This window comes from Mustela putorius, unplaced genomic scaffold (genome assembly GCF_011764305.1).
Source record: "Mustela putorius furo isolate JIRA1106 unplaced genomic scaffold, ASM1176430v1.1 tig00000407_pilon_pilon_pilon, whole genome shotgun sequence".
Classification (NCBI taxonomy): domain Eukaryota; kingdom Metazoa; phylum Chordata; class Mammalia; order Carnivora; family Mustelidae; genus Mustela; species Mustela putorius.
The window spans coordinates 16,760,029-16,778,245 of NW_025421373.1; the positions used below are offsets into that span (position 1 = coordinate 16,760,029).

General features: G+C 35.6%; 1 protein-coding gene across 1 annotated transcript in view; it reads right to left on the reverse strand.

Moving 5' to 3' along the window:
* The window catches only part of HCN1 (hyperpolarization activated cyclic nucleotide gated potassium channel 1), a 392,857-nt gene that overhangs the window by 68,647 nt on the left and 305,993 nt on the right, over positions 1-18,217 (reverse strand). The window contains exon 5 of the mRNA XM_004737910.3: positions 2,649-2,795. Within this exon, the coding sequence (XP_004737967.2) occupies positions 2,649-2,795 (147 nt within the window). The remainder of the gene's footprint in view (positions 1-2,648; positions 2,796-18,217) is intronic.

An 18,217-nucleotide genomic window follows, 5' to 3' on the forward strand; every position in this document is an offset into this window, starting at 1 on the left:
CTTTTGATTTAGTCTTAATATCTGATACTATCTCTTGGATTATATTCGTCTTCCTGTGATGGCCTCTCCTGTCCTGTCTTTGAATCCCTCTGGGTCCTTGAGAACCCAGCTTGGTTCCAGTGTCCTGAGCTTCTGCCTTTTGGTGAAGGGATTTGGATTTATTAATTATTATTATTATTTATTATTATTTTATTTATTTATTTATTTTAGAAAGGGAGAAAGTAGGGGAGGGACGAGTAGAGAGAGCATCTTTTTTTTTTTTTTTTTTTTTTTTTAGAGAGAGAATCTTAAGCAGGCTCCATACTCAGCACAGAGCCAACGCAGGGTTCGATCTCATAATCCTGAGATCATGACCTAGAGCCCTATGTTGAGTGAACTGAGCCACCCAGGGGCCCTAGGGGATTTAAATTCAAAACAAATTCTGTAATCCAACAAAGAGATAAAGCAAAACATATTGACAGTTTTTTCTTAAACCCATTACTTTATTTTTAAAAATACAACAATAAATGAAGTTTGAATTGTGTTTCCTAAAGCAAAAAAGAAAAAAAAAACGATATTCTTATTTGAGGTATTTATAAAGAAAATAAGCTAATCAACAGCAAATTTTGAGCTCCATTATTGGCAAGCTCTTAACTGATAATTCAAGGCTCAAAACAAAACAGAACAGAACAAAAAAATGAATAACTTTTAGGGACTGCAGAAGCTTAGGAATAGATATAAATGGTAAAGATTTTAGTTGCAATGAAAATATTTACTGAGCATTTAATATATGCTACATGTACTAAGAATTGCAAGAAAAATTAAACTATAAAGAAGCCTTTGCTTTTAAGAACTTTCAAGCGAAAATGGGGAAAACAAATAAGAAACATTAATGATAAAAGAGACAGGAATGGACAAAGAGCACACACGTGTTGTGGACTCAGTGCATTAGGGGTCAGAGAAAAGAGCGATGAAATCTAGGCTGGGAAAAAAAGAAGTTGTAAATAAAGAAATATTTGAACTAGATTTTGCTAACAGATGACAGACAGTTCTGAAAAACATATGATGCAAGGTGAGAAATTATAATTGATTTCTGCAAAACAGCAAGTTGCACAGTTTGGCGTTAGACCACTTTGGAACACGTAGAGCAGCAGGGAGAATAAAGCTGGAGATTTAGCCGAGATTGGAGCACAGAAGGGCTGGAATACGAGCCTAGGGAGGCTAAATTTGATATAATTTTATATGTAAAGAGTGAAAGTTTCTCAGCAGAAAAATGAGTAGCTCGTACATATGAAAAGAAAAAAAAAAAGATTAATCTGACATCGATGTTTTAAATGGTAGTTAGAGAAAATGGTCCGGAGGCTAGAAGGCAAACGGAGGAGACGGCTCTAACTGTCCGTGTGAGAAGACTAGGGTTAGGACAAAGGCGGTGGGGAAGGAAACAGGGTGCAGGTGTGGGGTGGCCGGTCACACTGAACTGACAGCATTGGGCAATTGACTGGACAGGCAGAGCAGACAAAGATAAAAAAAATAGACTACAATTTTACATTCCAAATAATTTAAGAGAATGACTAAAAAATTTACTGAGAGACTTCAAAAGAAAAATGGTTTAGTAAAAAAAAAAAAAAAAAGGTTTAGTAATGGAAGATAATGACTGTATAACTTAGTTTACTATGTATATGGAGTCAAGGGAAAACCATGCAGATTTTAAGAAAATAGTGTTATTGGTGAGAACTTGGAGCTCAAAATTTACAGAATTAAGGTGCAAAAAGATATGATAAATAAAAAAGCTAAAGAACAAATTCAGAAATGCAAAATGAAAAGCCAAAGGCTTAGTAATGGTTCAGTGCTAAGGAAGCCCAAAAAAGAGATTCAGGATGTGTGTTTTGTTAACAGTTTAAAAGGACCACAAAGGACCCAAAGACAAAGGCTTTTTGATGAGTAAGAGATCATGGATAGTTTTCAAGGAAACAACTATGGTAAAGAAGTGGCAATCAAACCACACAATGTAATGATTACACAGAACGCATTAATCGTGTAAGAAGGTTGGTAGTAAAAGAAAGAAGGGAAAGAAAAGCAGTGTGAGAAATAAGCACAATCGTGCCAGTGTTCTTTTGGTCTAGGAGTGACCAGAACATTCTCATGGGCAGAGAGAAGCCTTCTAGGGAGGGATGTAAAGAAGCTATAAGGCAAACAGGTGATTACTGACATTGAAGTGTTTTAATGAGGAGATAGGAGAAATTAATTACTTGCAACAGCTCAGGTCAGTCTGTAATCAGGGTGTAAGTTCTAATAAACAGGTGAAGTGAACATGGGAAGAGATGAGAAACCAAAACGAAGATGAATAGTTCAGTAAACCCGAGAGGAATGAGTGAAAGATACAGACAATGAAGACAGATGAAGGAACTCTGGTAACCACAGATATGGAAAATAAAACCATTCTGACAATCATGATCATAAGAACAATTTTCCAGTACTTTCCCCCCCGCAACAATTAAAAGTCTTTATACGGGAGACCATAGGGGAGAATAAAGGCACAAAAGATGTGTCAAGATTCAGTTCTGACTTTTCCTCTGAGTAGTGTCGTAACACAGCCTTGAAGATGTGCCATGAAAAGAGAAAATAAACCATGACCTTGTACCATGGAGCTTGAGGATTGTCCATCTTACCTCTCTCAGAGGATCGTTGAGTTCACTGAGAATGTTCTCCTCGTCAAAGATTTTGCCTTGGTATCTGTGTTCATAGTAGTCGTGTATCTTCTGACGCATATCAGCTGGCAGCTTATGGAAGGACATATATTGTTCCACTTGCTTATACTGTAGGGAGAGGAAAAAGGAAATTAGAAAACATTGTTAGGCTGTATGAGAAATCATCACGTTACCTTGTTGTGCTAAATTCAATAACAGTTGAATAACAGTAACCAAAAGAAGAAATCCTTCAGGGGAAGGAACTAATGTACTAGGATGTAATGCATCTACTGTGCGTCACATACTCTGCGAGGGATTTAGTAGATAAGCATTTCCTGTGGAGAACTGAGATGTGGAGGGGCATCAAAAGGAGTTCAGAGTGAATTCAAGGGTGTCACCCCAGAAAAGCCAGTGAGGAGACAAAAAAAAAAAACATGATTTCACTTTTTCGGAATCTTTTTTTTCGCTGCTTTCTAAAAGAAGTATCATGTTGATGTTTGGCCCCTCATCTGGATATAGAATTTCCTAAGATTGGGTAGAACAAGAAGTTTTATCTTAGACCTTTTAGCAAAAGATCAGACCTAATTAAAATTTGAATTTAGTGACAGAGAGCTTGGCAGCTGTTTTGAAGTCATAGATACTCAAGCAACACAGATGGCCTGAAAAGGGAGAGAATATGTCACCCTTCAATTTAGGACTTAAAGGATATCAGGGTGAGAGGCCAGGTCCACGAAATTTTAGAGCCAAAGTTAACTTAGACGTTTAAGTTCATTTAACCAAATAGTTCTTTTTTTAAAAAAATTTTTTAAATATTTTATTCATTTATTTGACAGACAGAGATCACAAGCAGGCAGAGGCAGGCAGAGAGAGAGGAGGAAGCAGGCTCCCTGCCAAGCAGAGAGCCCGATGGGGGGCTCGATCCCAGGACCCTGAGATCATGACCTGAGCCGAAGGCAGAGGTTTTAACCCGCTGAGCCACCCAGGCACCCCTAACCAAATAGTTCTTAAGCTTAACTGTTGATAAAACTTGGGGTGAAGTTGACTTTGGGAATGCAGATTTTCAGGCTTAACTCCAGAGATTGATTCCCATGATGTATCTGTTTTTGTGAATTTACACATATACTTATACACACAAATACACATACACACTTAAAAAATAAATCTCTGGTATTCAAAAAGGAGCACGGATATTAGCTGGTAACTTATTAGAAGAGAATTTCAGCCTTTACTCCAGACCTATGAAATTAGTCTACATCTTAAAAAAAATTCTTAGATGACCCATACACATTTAACTTAGAGAAACACTCCCTTGGTGTTGTAAATGTAGCTAGTCATGGGACCATACTTTGAAACAATTATTTAGAGCCACCCAAATGAGTTTCATTGCATAGATGATAAAAATTGAATACAAGTAAAAAAAGTAGCTAATAAAACATACTGGAATAAGATTTTTCCCTTAAAAAAACACATATGATGTGTTTTGGAGAACACATGGAAATTTTTTTCCCCTCACATCTTTTCCTGATGACTTAGAGGTCTCCCAAATCCTTGTCCGTAATTAGTGTAATTGTAATTGGTACTTAATAATGCATACATCTAGTCAGAAACAGCAGCCCATTATATTTGTTCAATTTTTTTGTCCTTTCACATAACATTCCTATTTTTAAGACATTCCCTTTTGGAGATTAGTGTTCTTAAAGGAAATACAACTTTGTCATGAGACTTCCTTTATTTGGTCACCAGACTGTCCCCCAAGTATTTAAAGCCTGCAGCCTATATATATCTGTCTCGGAAGCAACTTGATTATGATTTAAGCATTTTAAATTTAGACAGCGATGCTTTCACTGTCATTGTGTGTAAGTGGCTTCTAGCATGTACTTGAGAAGGATAGGTTAATTTTTCCTGAAGAGCTCAGAATCTATATGCCTACTTAATTTTGGTAACCCACTTCTACAGACCTGGGATTCAATCTGCTTGATCCCTCATGCAGCCATAAAAAAGAAGCTTCATAAGAAGAAGTCCATAAGAAAGCAGCTTCAGTGACCTCTAGAAGACTACTGTGTAGGATAACGTTGATTTGCAGCTGGACTGAAAAAGCGCTATCTTTATTTCTAGAGACACCCATGCATCTGATTTTTTTCTCTTAGTCAAAAAGAGGGCAGTGGGATATCTGATGTACTGTTTAGGGTCTGACAGTTCACCGGAAATCCCGAGTTTAACCTTTGCACTAATGCTTTGCAACTAGTTTATCTGGTTTGATTATTCTGGCTTGACTATTTTTTTTTTTAAGATTTTATTTATTTATCCATGAAAGACAGAGAGAGAGAGAGAGACAGAGACAGAGGGAGAAGCAGGCTCCTTGTGGAGCAGGAACTCAATCCCAGGACCCTGAGCCAAAGGCAGACATTTAACTGACTGAGACACCCAGGTGCCCAACTGGCTTGGCTATTTAAAAAGCCACTGAAAGCTTTGTTGCTGAGCTCCCCACACCCCCCAAAACCAAGGCTTCTTGTGCATACTTTGGTGGATCAAGCTGGAAACTCAGCATGTTCCACTTGCCTAAAGATTGAGTCCACAGGGTGCTCACGTTGGGGAAGGGCTCTTGGGCCTCGGATGCAAGTCTGCATTCTCTTCCTCCAAAGCACTATCCTTTGCCACATATGAGTGAAGTCTGGTGAATCCTGTTAAATAGTCAAACTTGGGAAAACAATGAAACAGCTTAAGAGTACAGGACTGCGGGGTGCCTGGGTGGCTCAGTGAGTTAAATTCTCTGCTTTTAGCTCAGGTCATGATCCCAGGGTCCTGGGATCTAGCCCTGCTGAGCAGAAAGCCTGCTTCCTCCTCTGTTTGCCTGCCTCTCTGACTACTTGTGATCTCTGTCTGTCTGATAAAAACAAAAACAAAAACAAAAAGAGTACAGGACTGCCACAGTTTTGACACTTACTGCATTGATGAAAGGCCTTTCAGTTCTGGACAAATAAAGGATTCAACTTTCTTCAGGACCACTAGGGTCATGTAATCTCTGTTTATTTTTCTCAAAACAAAAACAAGAACAAAAACAAAACAAACAAAACAAAACAAAAAACTGCTTGCCCAAACACTGTTTGGACTGGTGAGAATCTTTAACTTAAACCAGGATACTAAGCTCTAGATTTCTCTGTTCTTTGCAAGGATGTCAGTAGGTATGGGAGACAGCATTAAAAGTCAGTAGTATTTCAATTCATTTTTACGAAATCTGTGCCTATGGGCAAAGGCCTATTCATCTAGAGAAACAATCTGCTCAATGTCTATCTCGAATTAGAAAACGAATCCTTGATTAGCTAAATACAAATGTTACATATAAAGTTATTTTATTTTTATGGAAAGTCAGGATTTGTGGAATATAGTTATTTTTCCTCATATGAATCATTTAATCCTCTTAGACTTGAGTTTACTAACCTGCAGTAAAAGAGTATTTCACCAAATGATCTTCTTTGTTCTTTCAGACTAAAGCTCTTGTTATTTAATCATGCTGAGTTCAATTTGATTTTTGAGCCCATATTACATATTTTAAAACAATCGATTTAGAGTAATTATTGATATAACAAGTATTAACTGATTGCTGTTAGAAATTAGAGGAGTGTTTCTCCAGGTGCAGTTAAAATGCAGATAAACCACCAGTTTCACTGGGGAGCTTGTTAGAAATGCACATTTGAAGTTTTCACTCCAGACCTATAGAATCAGAAACTCTGAATTAGAAATTCTAGCAGTGTTTTAATAGGTCTTCCCTACACTAAAATATCAGAACCCCTTCTGTATGCCAAGGACTATGTTATCTTAGGACATAAGGAAGCACATTTGAGTAAGAGTAGGGGACAGAAAGGAAATTCAGTTTTGATAAGTTAAGTTTAAGAGGCCCATGACACATCTTAATGCTTATATGTAGGTCAGGCACTTAGAAGAAAAAATATATACACAGTCAGTGACTAAGAGATCACTAAGGGATAACGTGTCAAATAAAGAGATTTAAAAAAAAAAAGTGGAAGCTACATTTTAAAAGCAGTTGAGTCATGGAAATTGATCAAGTTAAGGGAACTGAGATTAGACAGCCCAATGTGACAGAACCAAAAAAACTTGACTCACAGTGAAGAAGGATAAAGTTTCAAGGGGCAGGAGGTACTCAAAAGAAGTATATTCTAAGAAAAGAGGTATTGCACCATAACCAGCAAATTTGGGAATTAGGTAATGATCTTTGTTAGAACACAACACGTATGGAAAACAGGGGCTACTTCTTTTTGTCTGTTTCCCTCATACCTAACAAGACTTGCAAAATGAATGAAAATATGACCTGCCTGTGATCTGAAGAATAAAAATGATAAAGTCCTTTTGAAAAAGACACCTAGTGGTAGGTGGATAATGGAATAAACTAGGTGTTGAAAGTTACATATAAGATGACAAATTTTTAAAAATGATGAAATGGAAACGTTTCTGCTAATTGTAGACTATGATATGCAAAAGATGATACATTTAATAGTCACTAAGGAAGAGACTTTTGAAAAACAAAGATGCAAATATAATTCTTTCTTGAATATATAAAATCAAAAGTTCATCCCATCAGATCTAAAAGACTGTATAGGTGCCTCGGTGGTACAGTTGGTTAAGCATCTGATTCTTGGCTTCAGCTCAGGTTGTGATCTCAGGGTTTTGGGCTCTGCACTGAGTAAGTACACTCTTTCCCTCTCTCTCTGCCTTCCCCCTTCTAAAATAAATAAATACATCTTGAAAAATATTTCAAAAGATGAATATCATTACCATTTAAAATTCTAATGTACTTTTATTTTCCAAAAATTTTCTGTGCAGTTAAAATGACACATAAAAATTATGCATTAACATACTAATGAGATCTAATATAAATAATGAGGACAACATTCCATTATAAAACTTACTCCTCCCATGCTATCACTTTCAAAAAGTGTTATGTCTATATCACTAAGTAATGTACTTCGGTTTCTATTTGTTATGTGGATTAATTGGAGACAACATTTATTGACTTTTTGCCATAGAAAATGGGAAAATCACTAACAGCCTCCCATATCTTCTCACCTTCTCTCTCATTCCGCAATTGGGTCACCAGTGTTAATTCTTCCCTTGGTCTCCTTTGTAACTTTACATAACATAATTATATCTTTCCTTCTTGTTCAGAGAACTCAAGACAAGTTTACCATAAGAAATGTAACAAACTAATTCTTTCATTTCTATTTTTTAACTTTTGTCATCTCTTCTTTTACAATGTAAAGGTGGACTATAATTTTGTACATGCTGTCGAACCTACCAAACCATACAGTGTTTGCATTACCACAATGACAAGTGCAGCATTTCATGCCATTTCCTTTGGTTTTGTGGATTTTTAATAACTTTTATTTTTTGCACAAGAAATTTTTTTCCAGCATCCCTATCCTTGTTGATATCCAGCAGCATTTCCCTTTATAGCATCCTTGGTTGGGCTTCCTATTCCCAGAGCCTATGTTTCTCTTTTGGTTTATTTATTCATGTTGCTGGAGTCAATCTCCAAGGAAATCACTAAGGAATACTAAATGGGACATAGTTTTTTTGAGAATTTTCTTGTCTGAAAATGCCTCTTAAACTCAAAATCAATTGTTAACCTGACGACATATAGAATTCTAGGTTTGAACTACTCTAGTTGGATGTTGAGCTTTTGTATTTGATCCTCTATACTGGATATGAGCCATGTTTCTTCTTATTTATTTCATACATTCCTTGTCTGAATTTTCCCTTACCTTTCCCTATAGACTCTACATTTTCTCTGCATTCTCCTGCATTACATGTAGGAGGATGTCTCCTACATTCTTGAATATTGTCTCCTACATTCTTGAATATTTCCTGAAATTCTTAGAGACGATTTTAATTCCAAGTATCTTCTCCCCCTTTTTGATCTTTTATTTCCAAAATTTTATTGTGTTCAGTTTAGAAATATATTATTAACATATGACTTAAAAATAACAGTTTAAGGCATACTTTTACTCTTGAAATGTTTGGGATGTCTGAATAGAGGTAAGTATATTTAGCTTCATTAAAGGCTTTGGTAACTTTTAGGTGATGTCAGGAATGGAGTTAATTCCAAACAGGTTGCAATAACTTAAGAGTGAATGGAAGTAAGAAATGGAAACGAAAAGAGCAATTATAACTATGTCTCTGACCTGTTCTGGTTAAGAGGGGAGAGCCTGAATCATACCATGGTAAATGTAAGCAATTCTAATAAATCTAAAATAGAAGCTTTAATCATATACATTATTTTAATATCAATGAATGATACCCTTATAGAAAAACTGTGCCAATCTATTTTATATCCCCTACAACTTCATCCCCAATCCTCAAGACCACCAAATCATGTAAATTCTACTGTCAGAAGCTTCAATAATTTTCCATTTCCTTGTATCACCATTATTATCATTTTAGTCAAAGTAACTTAAATCTCTCCTCTAAACTCATTCCCAACTTTCTAACTATATTCTCTGTATATACTTGTGTGTGCCTTACTGCAACTTTTTTTTTTTTTAAAGATTTTATTCATTTACTTGACAGACAGAGATCACAAGTAGGCAGAGAGGCAGGCAGAGAGAGAGAGGGGGAAGCAGGCTCCCCGCTCAGCAGAGAGCCCGATGTGGGGCTCGATCCCAAGACCCTGGGATCATGACCCGAGCCGAAGGCAGAGGCTTTAACTCACTGAGCCACCCAGGCAGCCCATGCAACTCTTATTCATTTCCATAATCCAGACAAAATTCTTTTTAAAATGCTAACCTTATTGTCACTCTGTTCCCTTAAGCCTTTTAATGGCTCCCCATTGCTTTCAGGATCAAGATCTGACTTCCTGGGCCTATTTGGTCTTTTTCTGCTCTGTCATGTACATTTCCTTTTGCTCACCATGTGCTGGTATATTACATTTCTTTAATATTCTTAAACTTACCCTAGTCTCTGGATGATTATACACCTTCCTCTATCTGGAATGCTGTCCACCACATAATTTCCTGGCTAATCCCTATTTGTTATTTAACTTTCTTCCTCAAATCTCACTGCATCAAGGAAATATTCTCTGACTCCCTGATCACCTAAAGTCCTCTTGGTATGCACCTAGAAAATATGCCAAGTTTATGCCTTAGTTACTCTAAGAGCAGCTGCAATTACTTGTTAAGTGACTGTCCTTGCCCGTCTTATCCACCACTGAACCGCTAAGGTATCTGCATGCAAGTAGTCACTGATGGAGTATCTGGTTTGTTACATACTTTCTGAGAATTCTTTGGGTAAAGGAGACCAAGAATATGATCTCTGATTCTTTTCTGTTTTAATAATGGTACAGTGGAAGATGCCAGATAGGGAGATTCTCCCACATGGGATTGAAATTTTGGATTCGTATTTTATTATTATGAGTTGTTTTTATTATTCAAAGAACATTTATTAAATATGAGATTCTGCCTCTAGCCTATTGAAATGAACCTGGATGAATCTGTTCTTTAAAGAATTTGCAGTTTCTGTCTGAATCTGTGATATCAGGCTTTATGTTAAACACAGCTATAAGTAGGAGGAAATTATTGATTAGAAAAGAGAAACTGCCTTCTTATAATTCCAAAAATGTTTAAAACATTTAGGAACACAAAAGAAGTTAATAAAAACACATGCAAAGTATATGAGTGATATTAAGTAATGAAATAATTGGTTCACTGCCAGCACTTCCCATGCTTTCTACTTAAATCACACCTCACTATCAAGATTTTGAAATTGTGACAATTCCTTTAAATTTAACTTTATTCAATAAGCTAAGATTTTTGTTTTGGGGCTATATAGAACAAAGTCATTGTCTTAAGAAGCTTAGAAGCTAATTAACTGAGTAGAACACAAGTGATTATTTAATGACTTGTTAGGACATCCTCTCTATTAAATATGTATTCTATTTGAAAATAAGAAGAGTTTTCCTTATCACCAAGACAGTCTTGTATACATCTGAAAAAGTAGATAGTTTTCAGTTCTCCAAGCATGATTTTACATACTGAATGCTCCTGGAAGATGGGAATCAGAAGGTTTATATTTCATTTTATTACAAAAGTCTCCTTACCACAGAGATAAAAGACCTAAAAACTAGAAAGGCCAAAATGAAAAATGCAATAACCAACATTCAAAACCAACAGAATGTAATAATCACAAAGATGAAAGAAGCAGAGGAATGAATCAGTTACATAGAGGATAAAATTATGAAAATAATGAAGTTGAAAAGAAGTAAGAAAGAAAAATATTAGGGGTGCCTGGGTGGCTCAATGGGTTAAGCCTCTGCCTTCGGCTCAGGTCATGATCTCAGGGTCTTGGGATCGAGTCCCGCATTGGGTTCTCTGCTTAGCAGAGAGCCTGCTTCCCTCTCTCTCTCTCTGCCTGCCTCTCCGTCTACTTGTGATCTTTCTCTGTCAAATAAACAAATAAAATCTTTAAAAAAAATTTTAAAAAAAGAAAAATATTAGATGATATTGTAGACATATGGGACTCAGTGGACTTCTAAAACATAGTAACATTTATATCATAAGAGTCCCAGAAGAAGAAAAGAAAATGGGGCAGAAGGTTTATTTGAGGAAATTATAGCTGAACACTTCCCTAATCTGGGGAAGGAAACAGACATGCAAATCCAGGAGGCACAGAAGACTCCCATCAAAATTAACAAAAGCAGGTGAACACGAAGACATATCTTAGGTAAGTTTATAAAACACAGAGATTAAAAAAAAAAATTCTAAAAGCAGTAAGACAAAAGAAGTCCCTCAGTTACAAGGGAAGACAGATAAGGTTAGCAGCAGATCTCTCCACAAAATCTTGGCAGACAAAAAGAGAGTGGCATGATATAGTCAATGTGCTGAATGGGAAAAAATATGTAGGCAAGAATACTCTATTCAGCAGACTATCATTCAGAATAGAAGGAGAGATAAAGAGTTTCCCAGACAAACAAAAATTAAAGAAGCTGGTGACCTCTAAGAAATATTAAAGGGGGCTCTTTGAGTGAGAAAGAAAGATCAAAACTGTTAAAGACCAGAAAGGAACAAAGAACATCACCAAAAACAGTGACAAAATAAGTAATACATGGCACTAAACTCAAATCTATCAATAATCACTCTTGAATGCAAACAGACTAAATGCCAATCAAAAGACATTAGGTGTCAGAATGGATTAAAAAACAAGAACACTCATTGATATGCTGCCTATAAGAGACTCATTTTTGACCTAAAGACACCTGCAGATAGACAGTGAGGGCATGAAGAACCACTTTCACTTATCGTGCAAATGGAAGTCAAAAGAAAGCTGGAGTAGCAGTACCTTTTTTAGACAAACTAGATTCTAAACCAAAGTCTGTAACAAGAGATGAAGAAGGGTACCACATCATAATAAAAGGATCTATCTGATAAGATGATCTAACAACTGTAAATATTCATGCTCCCAACCTGGGAGCACCCAAATATAAAAAATAATTAATAAGAAACATAGAGGAACACATTGATAATAATACAATAATATTAGGGGACTTTAACACCCTACTTACAGCAATGGGCAGATCATCTAAGCACAAAATGAACAAGGAAATAATGGCTTTGAATGACACACTGTACTAGATGGACTTAACGGATATATCCAGAATATTCCACCCTAAAACAGCGGAATACACATCCTTTTCAAGTGCATATGAGACATTTTCCAGAATAGACCACATACTGGATCACAAATCAGACCTCAACAAGTACAAAAAGACTGAGATCACAGCAGGTTTCTGACCACAACGCTATGAAACTTAAAGTCAACTACAAGAAAAAATTGGGGGGATGCCTGGGTGGCTTAGTCTGTCAAATGGCTGCTTCTGGCTCAGGGCCCCACATGGGGCTCTCTGCTAGGCGGAGAGCCTATTTCTCCCTCTCCCTCTGCCTGCTGCTCTGCCTACTTGTGCTCTCTCTCTCTGTCAAATAAATAAACAAAATCTTAAAAAAAAAAATTGGAAAGACCACAAAAACAAGGAGGTTAAAGGACATCCTACTAGAGAATGAATGGTGAACAAGGAAATTAAAGAAGAAAGAAAAAAAATACATGGAAGCAAATGAAAATTAAAACATGACTTTCAAAACCTTTGAGGATGCAGCAGAGGTGGTGGTTATAAGAGGGCAATATATAGTACTACAGGACTTGCTCAAGAAGCACAAGAAGTCTCAAATATACAACCTAACTTTACACATAAAGGAGCAGAGAAAAAAAAAGAGCAATAAATGATGACTAAACCTAGCAGAAGAAAGTAAGTGATAAAGATTAGAGCAGAAATGATATAAAAACAACAACAACAAAACCTCCCAGTAGAATAGATCAATAGAGCCAGGAACTGGTTCTTTGAAAGAATTAATAAAACTGATGAACCCTTAGCCAAACTTATCAAAAAAAAAAAAAGAAAGAAAGAAAGAAAAAAGAGAGAGAGAACCCAAATAAATAAAATAATTAATAAGAGATGAGAGATAACAACCAACACCACACAAATACAAAGTTATAAGAGAATATTATGAAAAATTATATGCCAACAAATTAGACAACCTGGAAGAAATGTATAAATTGCTAGAAAGGTATAAACTACCACAACTGAAACAGAAATAGAAAACTTTGATAACTGACAAAGAAATTGAATTGATAATAAAAAATCTCCCAATTATCCAAAGTTCAAGGCCAGATGGCTTCCCATGAGAATTCTACCAAACACTTAAAAAAAAGTTAATACCTATTCTTCTCAAACTGCTCAAAAAAAAAAAAAATAAAAATAAAAAAGAAATGGAAGAACACTTCTAAACTCATTCTATGAGGTCAGCATTACCTTGATTCCAAAACCAAAGACCACACTAAAAATGAGAATTACAGGACAATATCTCTGATGAACATGGATGCAAAAATTCTCAACCAAATGCTAGCAAATCAAATCCAACAGTACCTTAAAAAATTATTCACTATAATCAAATGGGATTTATTCCTGGGTTGCAAGTGTGGTTCAATATTTACAAACCAATCAACGTGATACACATTAATAAAGCAAAGGATAAGAACAATATGATTTCAATAGATGCAGAAAAAGCATTTGATAAAGTATAGCATCCCTTCTTCATAAAAACCTTCAACAAAGTAGGGATAGGGATAGGGACAGGGAGACATACCTCAACATCATAAAGGCTATATGAAAGATCCACAGCGAATATCATTCTCAAAAGGGAAAAACTGAGAGCTTTTCCTCTACTGTCAGGAACATGATAGGGCATTGTTATTTAACATAGTACTAGAAATCCTAGCCTTAATAACCCAACAAAAAGGAATAAAAGGCAGCTAAATCAGAATAGAAGCCAAAAAACTTACCAAAAAATTGCTAAAACTGGGGCACCTGGGTGGCTCAGTGGGTTAAGCCTCTGCCTTCAGCCCAGGTCATGATCCCAGGGTCCTGGGATTGAGCCCCACGTCGGGCTCTCTGTTCAGCAGGGAACCTGCTTCCCTTCCTCTCTCTCTGCCTGCCTCGCTGCCTACTTGTGATCTCTGTCTGTCAAATAAATAAATAAAAATCTTAAAAAAAATTGCTAAAACTGATACACAAATTCAGCAGTCACAATACAAAATCAATATGTAGAAATCTGTTGCCAATAATGAAGCAGCACAAAAAGAAATTAAGGAATTGATCCCATTTACAATTGCACCAAAAATCACAAGACACCTAGGAATAAACCTAATCAATAAGATAAAACATCTTTATTCTGAATATTATAAAACACGAATGAAATTGAAGATGACACAAAGAAATGGAAAAGCATTCCATGTTCATGGATTAGAGCAAACATTGTTAAAATTTCTCTAGTATCCAGGGCACCTGGGTGGCTCAGTGGGTTAAAGCCTCTGCTTTCGGCTCAGGTCATGATCCTGGGAACCTGGGTTCAAGCCCCGCATTGGGCTCTCTGCTCGGCAGGGAGCCTGCTTCCTCCTCTCTCTCTGCCTGCTTCTCTGCCTACTTGTGATCTCTGTCTGTCAAATAAATAAATAAAATCTTAAAAAAAAAATTCTCTAGTATCCAAAGCAATCTGCATATTTAATGCAATCTGTATCAAAATACCAACAGCATTTTTCACAGAACTAGAGCAAACAATCCTAAAATTTGTATGGAACCCCAAAAGACCCTGGAAAACCAAAGCAATCTTGAAAAAGAAAAGCAAAGCTGGAGGCATAACAATTCCAGACTTTAGGATATATTATAAAGCTGATCAAGACAGTATGGTACTGGCACAAACAGACACATAGATCAGTGGAACAAAATAGAGAACCCAGAAATGGACCCACAACAATATGGTAAACTAATCTTCAACAAAACGGGAAAAATGTCCAATAGAATAAAGACAGTCTTTCAACAAATGGTGTTGGGAAAACACAATGATCGATAATCTATCATCGGTCACTTGTTGGGGGAGGCGGGGTGAGAGAGAGAGAGTGGCAGGGAGAGGGAGACAGAAAATCTTAAGCAGGCTCCACACCCAGCATGGAGTCTGACATGGGGTTTGATCTCATCACCCTGAGATCATGACTTGACCTAAAAATCAAGAGTCAGATGCTTAACTGACTGAGCCACCAGGTACCCAATCATCAGTTACTTTTTCCTTTTTTTAAAAAATATTTAAGCCAATCATCATTGAATTAATAACTAAGCTATCTTTTTTTTTTTTAAACAAAGATATTTCTAGAATTGCCATTTATTGACATGGTAATTGAAGCCATGGTTTCTATTTTGATCCTACAATTAAAAGTAAACTAATCTATATATATATATATATGGCTAGGTTATATGCAAATAAGCTTCTCAAGCATTATTTAAAAAATAGTTACAGCAATATTAAACCACTTTCAAGAACTATAAACATGGTAAAATCTTCAATTCATCCACACTGAGAAGGAAGTTTTTTCTTTTTCACTGAACTAATGGCTTTATTCATATATACAACTAGTATTTTTTTTTTACAACTAGTATTTTTTTAATTGAAGTAGGAAAAGTTTCCTTTCTGCAAAAATGGATCCATGTATTTTTAAATTCTTTTAAGCAACATAATTATATCAGAATAAGTCATATAATAATAAGAGTATCTTAATGTACCTCTTAATCAAAAATGATCTGATTTCCAATATAGTAAATGTGGAAAAAATTAAAAGCAAATCACACATAAAGAAAAGTAGAGAGTTGTACAGTCATCTTTTCTGCAGAAGTTTGAGTGAAATACTTCTACTTTATCTTCACTTTTTTATCTTTTTTGTAAAAGCTGGGTAATGAAACATGGGTTTCTCAATAAAAGTGAATTCTTTAGCTGTCAAGATATGGGGAAAGCTTTTCGTGGTAGTGAATACAAGTCTACTTGGCCCGAAAAACTCTTAAAATTACAACCTACCAGATGATCTTAAAATCCTTACAGAAAATATTATCAGATAAAAAGTATTATTTCTCCATCCAGAATGATCTCTTCCAATATAAACTTATACTTGCCCTCTGGTTTGTGGAATCTAGTGCTATCCATTCAGATATTTTGCAATGGATTATATTTTCATATATTTAAAAACAATAAGAGAACAACAACAACAAAAAACTCTTGAAAATTGTTTACACTATATAGTTCATTCTTTCTGTCTTGTTCTTATTATACTTTGGTTTAAAAATGGACATAGTCTCAAAAGTTTCCAAAAGACACTGTAACACTGTTTAAAACTTAACTGAGAAGGTAACTAAAAATAATAATACGAATGAAAGGTCATTGTATTTAGCAATTAGAAGAAAACACTTAATTACGAAGTAAATTATTCATATGAAACATTATTAGAAATAAATTTTTTTAGTAATTACAGACTAAAATCAAGGGGAGAGATGATTACTAGAAATTGAAAGTCCTTATAATTATTATAATAGAGTTAAATATGTGCTTAGATATTTTTAAAAGCCTTTTCCTGATCTAAATGGTTTTGCTCTTTATTACTACAGTTTTTCTTCTTATGTGTGTATGTGTGTGTAGGAAGATGGTTTTTATCTTTAGTTTAACAAAAATACAGATTGACATATATGATAACCTTATCACTTTTCATTTTTCAGTGGGCCACTTAAACATTCATGCTCTCTAAACACTCTTATTTCCCACCTCTGACTTTTTTTTAAAATTCAGAGATGATGATCTTACCCAAATTCTCAAAAAGAAATAGAAACTTTCACATAAGAACATCAACTAATTCATTCATTCAATATTTTTTTTCTACTAATTCATTCATTTCAATATTTTTTCCTTCTTTTCTTGTTCTTATGACCATGGTAATGTCTCTTAGTCCCATTCGAATCTCATCTTTCAACTGTGTTTGAATATTCTTTCTTCATCCCTCCTCAGAAACATTACCTTTTCTCTTTATATACTGACTCAAGCCAAATAGCATTTAAGTATACTCACCTCTCCATTTAAAATAACAATGACAATAAGAATAAAAATAAGAATAAGAATAAGAATAAGAATATCACTTAGCCTTTGGACATTACATATTATTTTCCAGGAATTCAACTAAACACTACTTATATTTACTCATTTAATCATCACAAAACTCTTAAAAGACTGTTACCAGTATCGTCACTTTACAGATCACAAAACTGAGGCACAGAGAATTTAAATAACTTGTGGAAAGCCACGCAACTAATTAATGTTGAAGCCATGTTTAGAACTAAGGCAATCTGGATCTATAGTCTGTGATCTTATTCGCTATATGGCAATACTGTCTTCAAAAACGGACACTCAGTTGAGCATAAGTTGCCTTCCATCTACTACCTTATGCCTCTTCCTTCTCTCAACCCTTTTTTTGAACGAGTAGTTCATACTCATGATCTCACTGTATATTTCATAACACTACAAACATTTAATTCTCACTGTATATTTCATAACACCGTACACATTTAATTATAGCTTCTATTCTTTCTATTCCACTAATACTTCTCTTCATTTCCTTGATTTTCCAATGATTATCATGATACTTAATCAGATACTTTGCAAAGATTTTCTTATTTAGTATCTGAAGAGTACTGAACATGAGGAACAGGCCTTATTAATGCACCATGTAACGCCTCTGTCCTTGCAAAATGGCCCACCTCTGACCTCAACTGTACCTGTGGTGGACAGTGCACCTCAGGCTTTCTGCCTCAGGGCTGAGAAGCTTAGACCTTGCTCCAGCCAAGGTAGAGTGACATGGATGTTTGGGGATAGGGAGCAGTATTGGTAATTCTTCCCAGGGCAACATTCAAACAATGAGGGATTTGAATCTACAGATTTTGGCCACACTTCCCATTCTTCAGAGAGAGAATGCTAAGCATTTTACATGGTTTCTCAGAGGGTCCCAGTAGTACTGAGTCCCACCTGCTTAAATTGGAAAACAACTCTAAGTATTCATTGGCTTTCCGTTCTCCCCACTCACACCTCCTGCTTCACCATGCTGCTTCTCGGAATTATTCCCCAGTA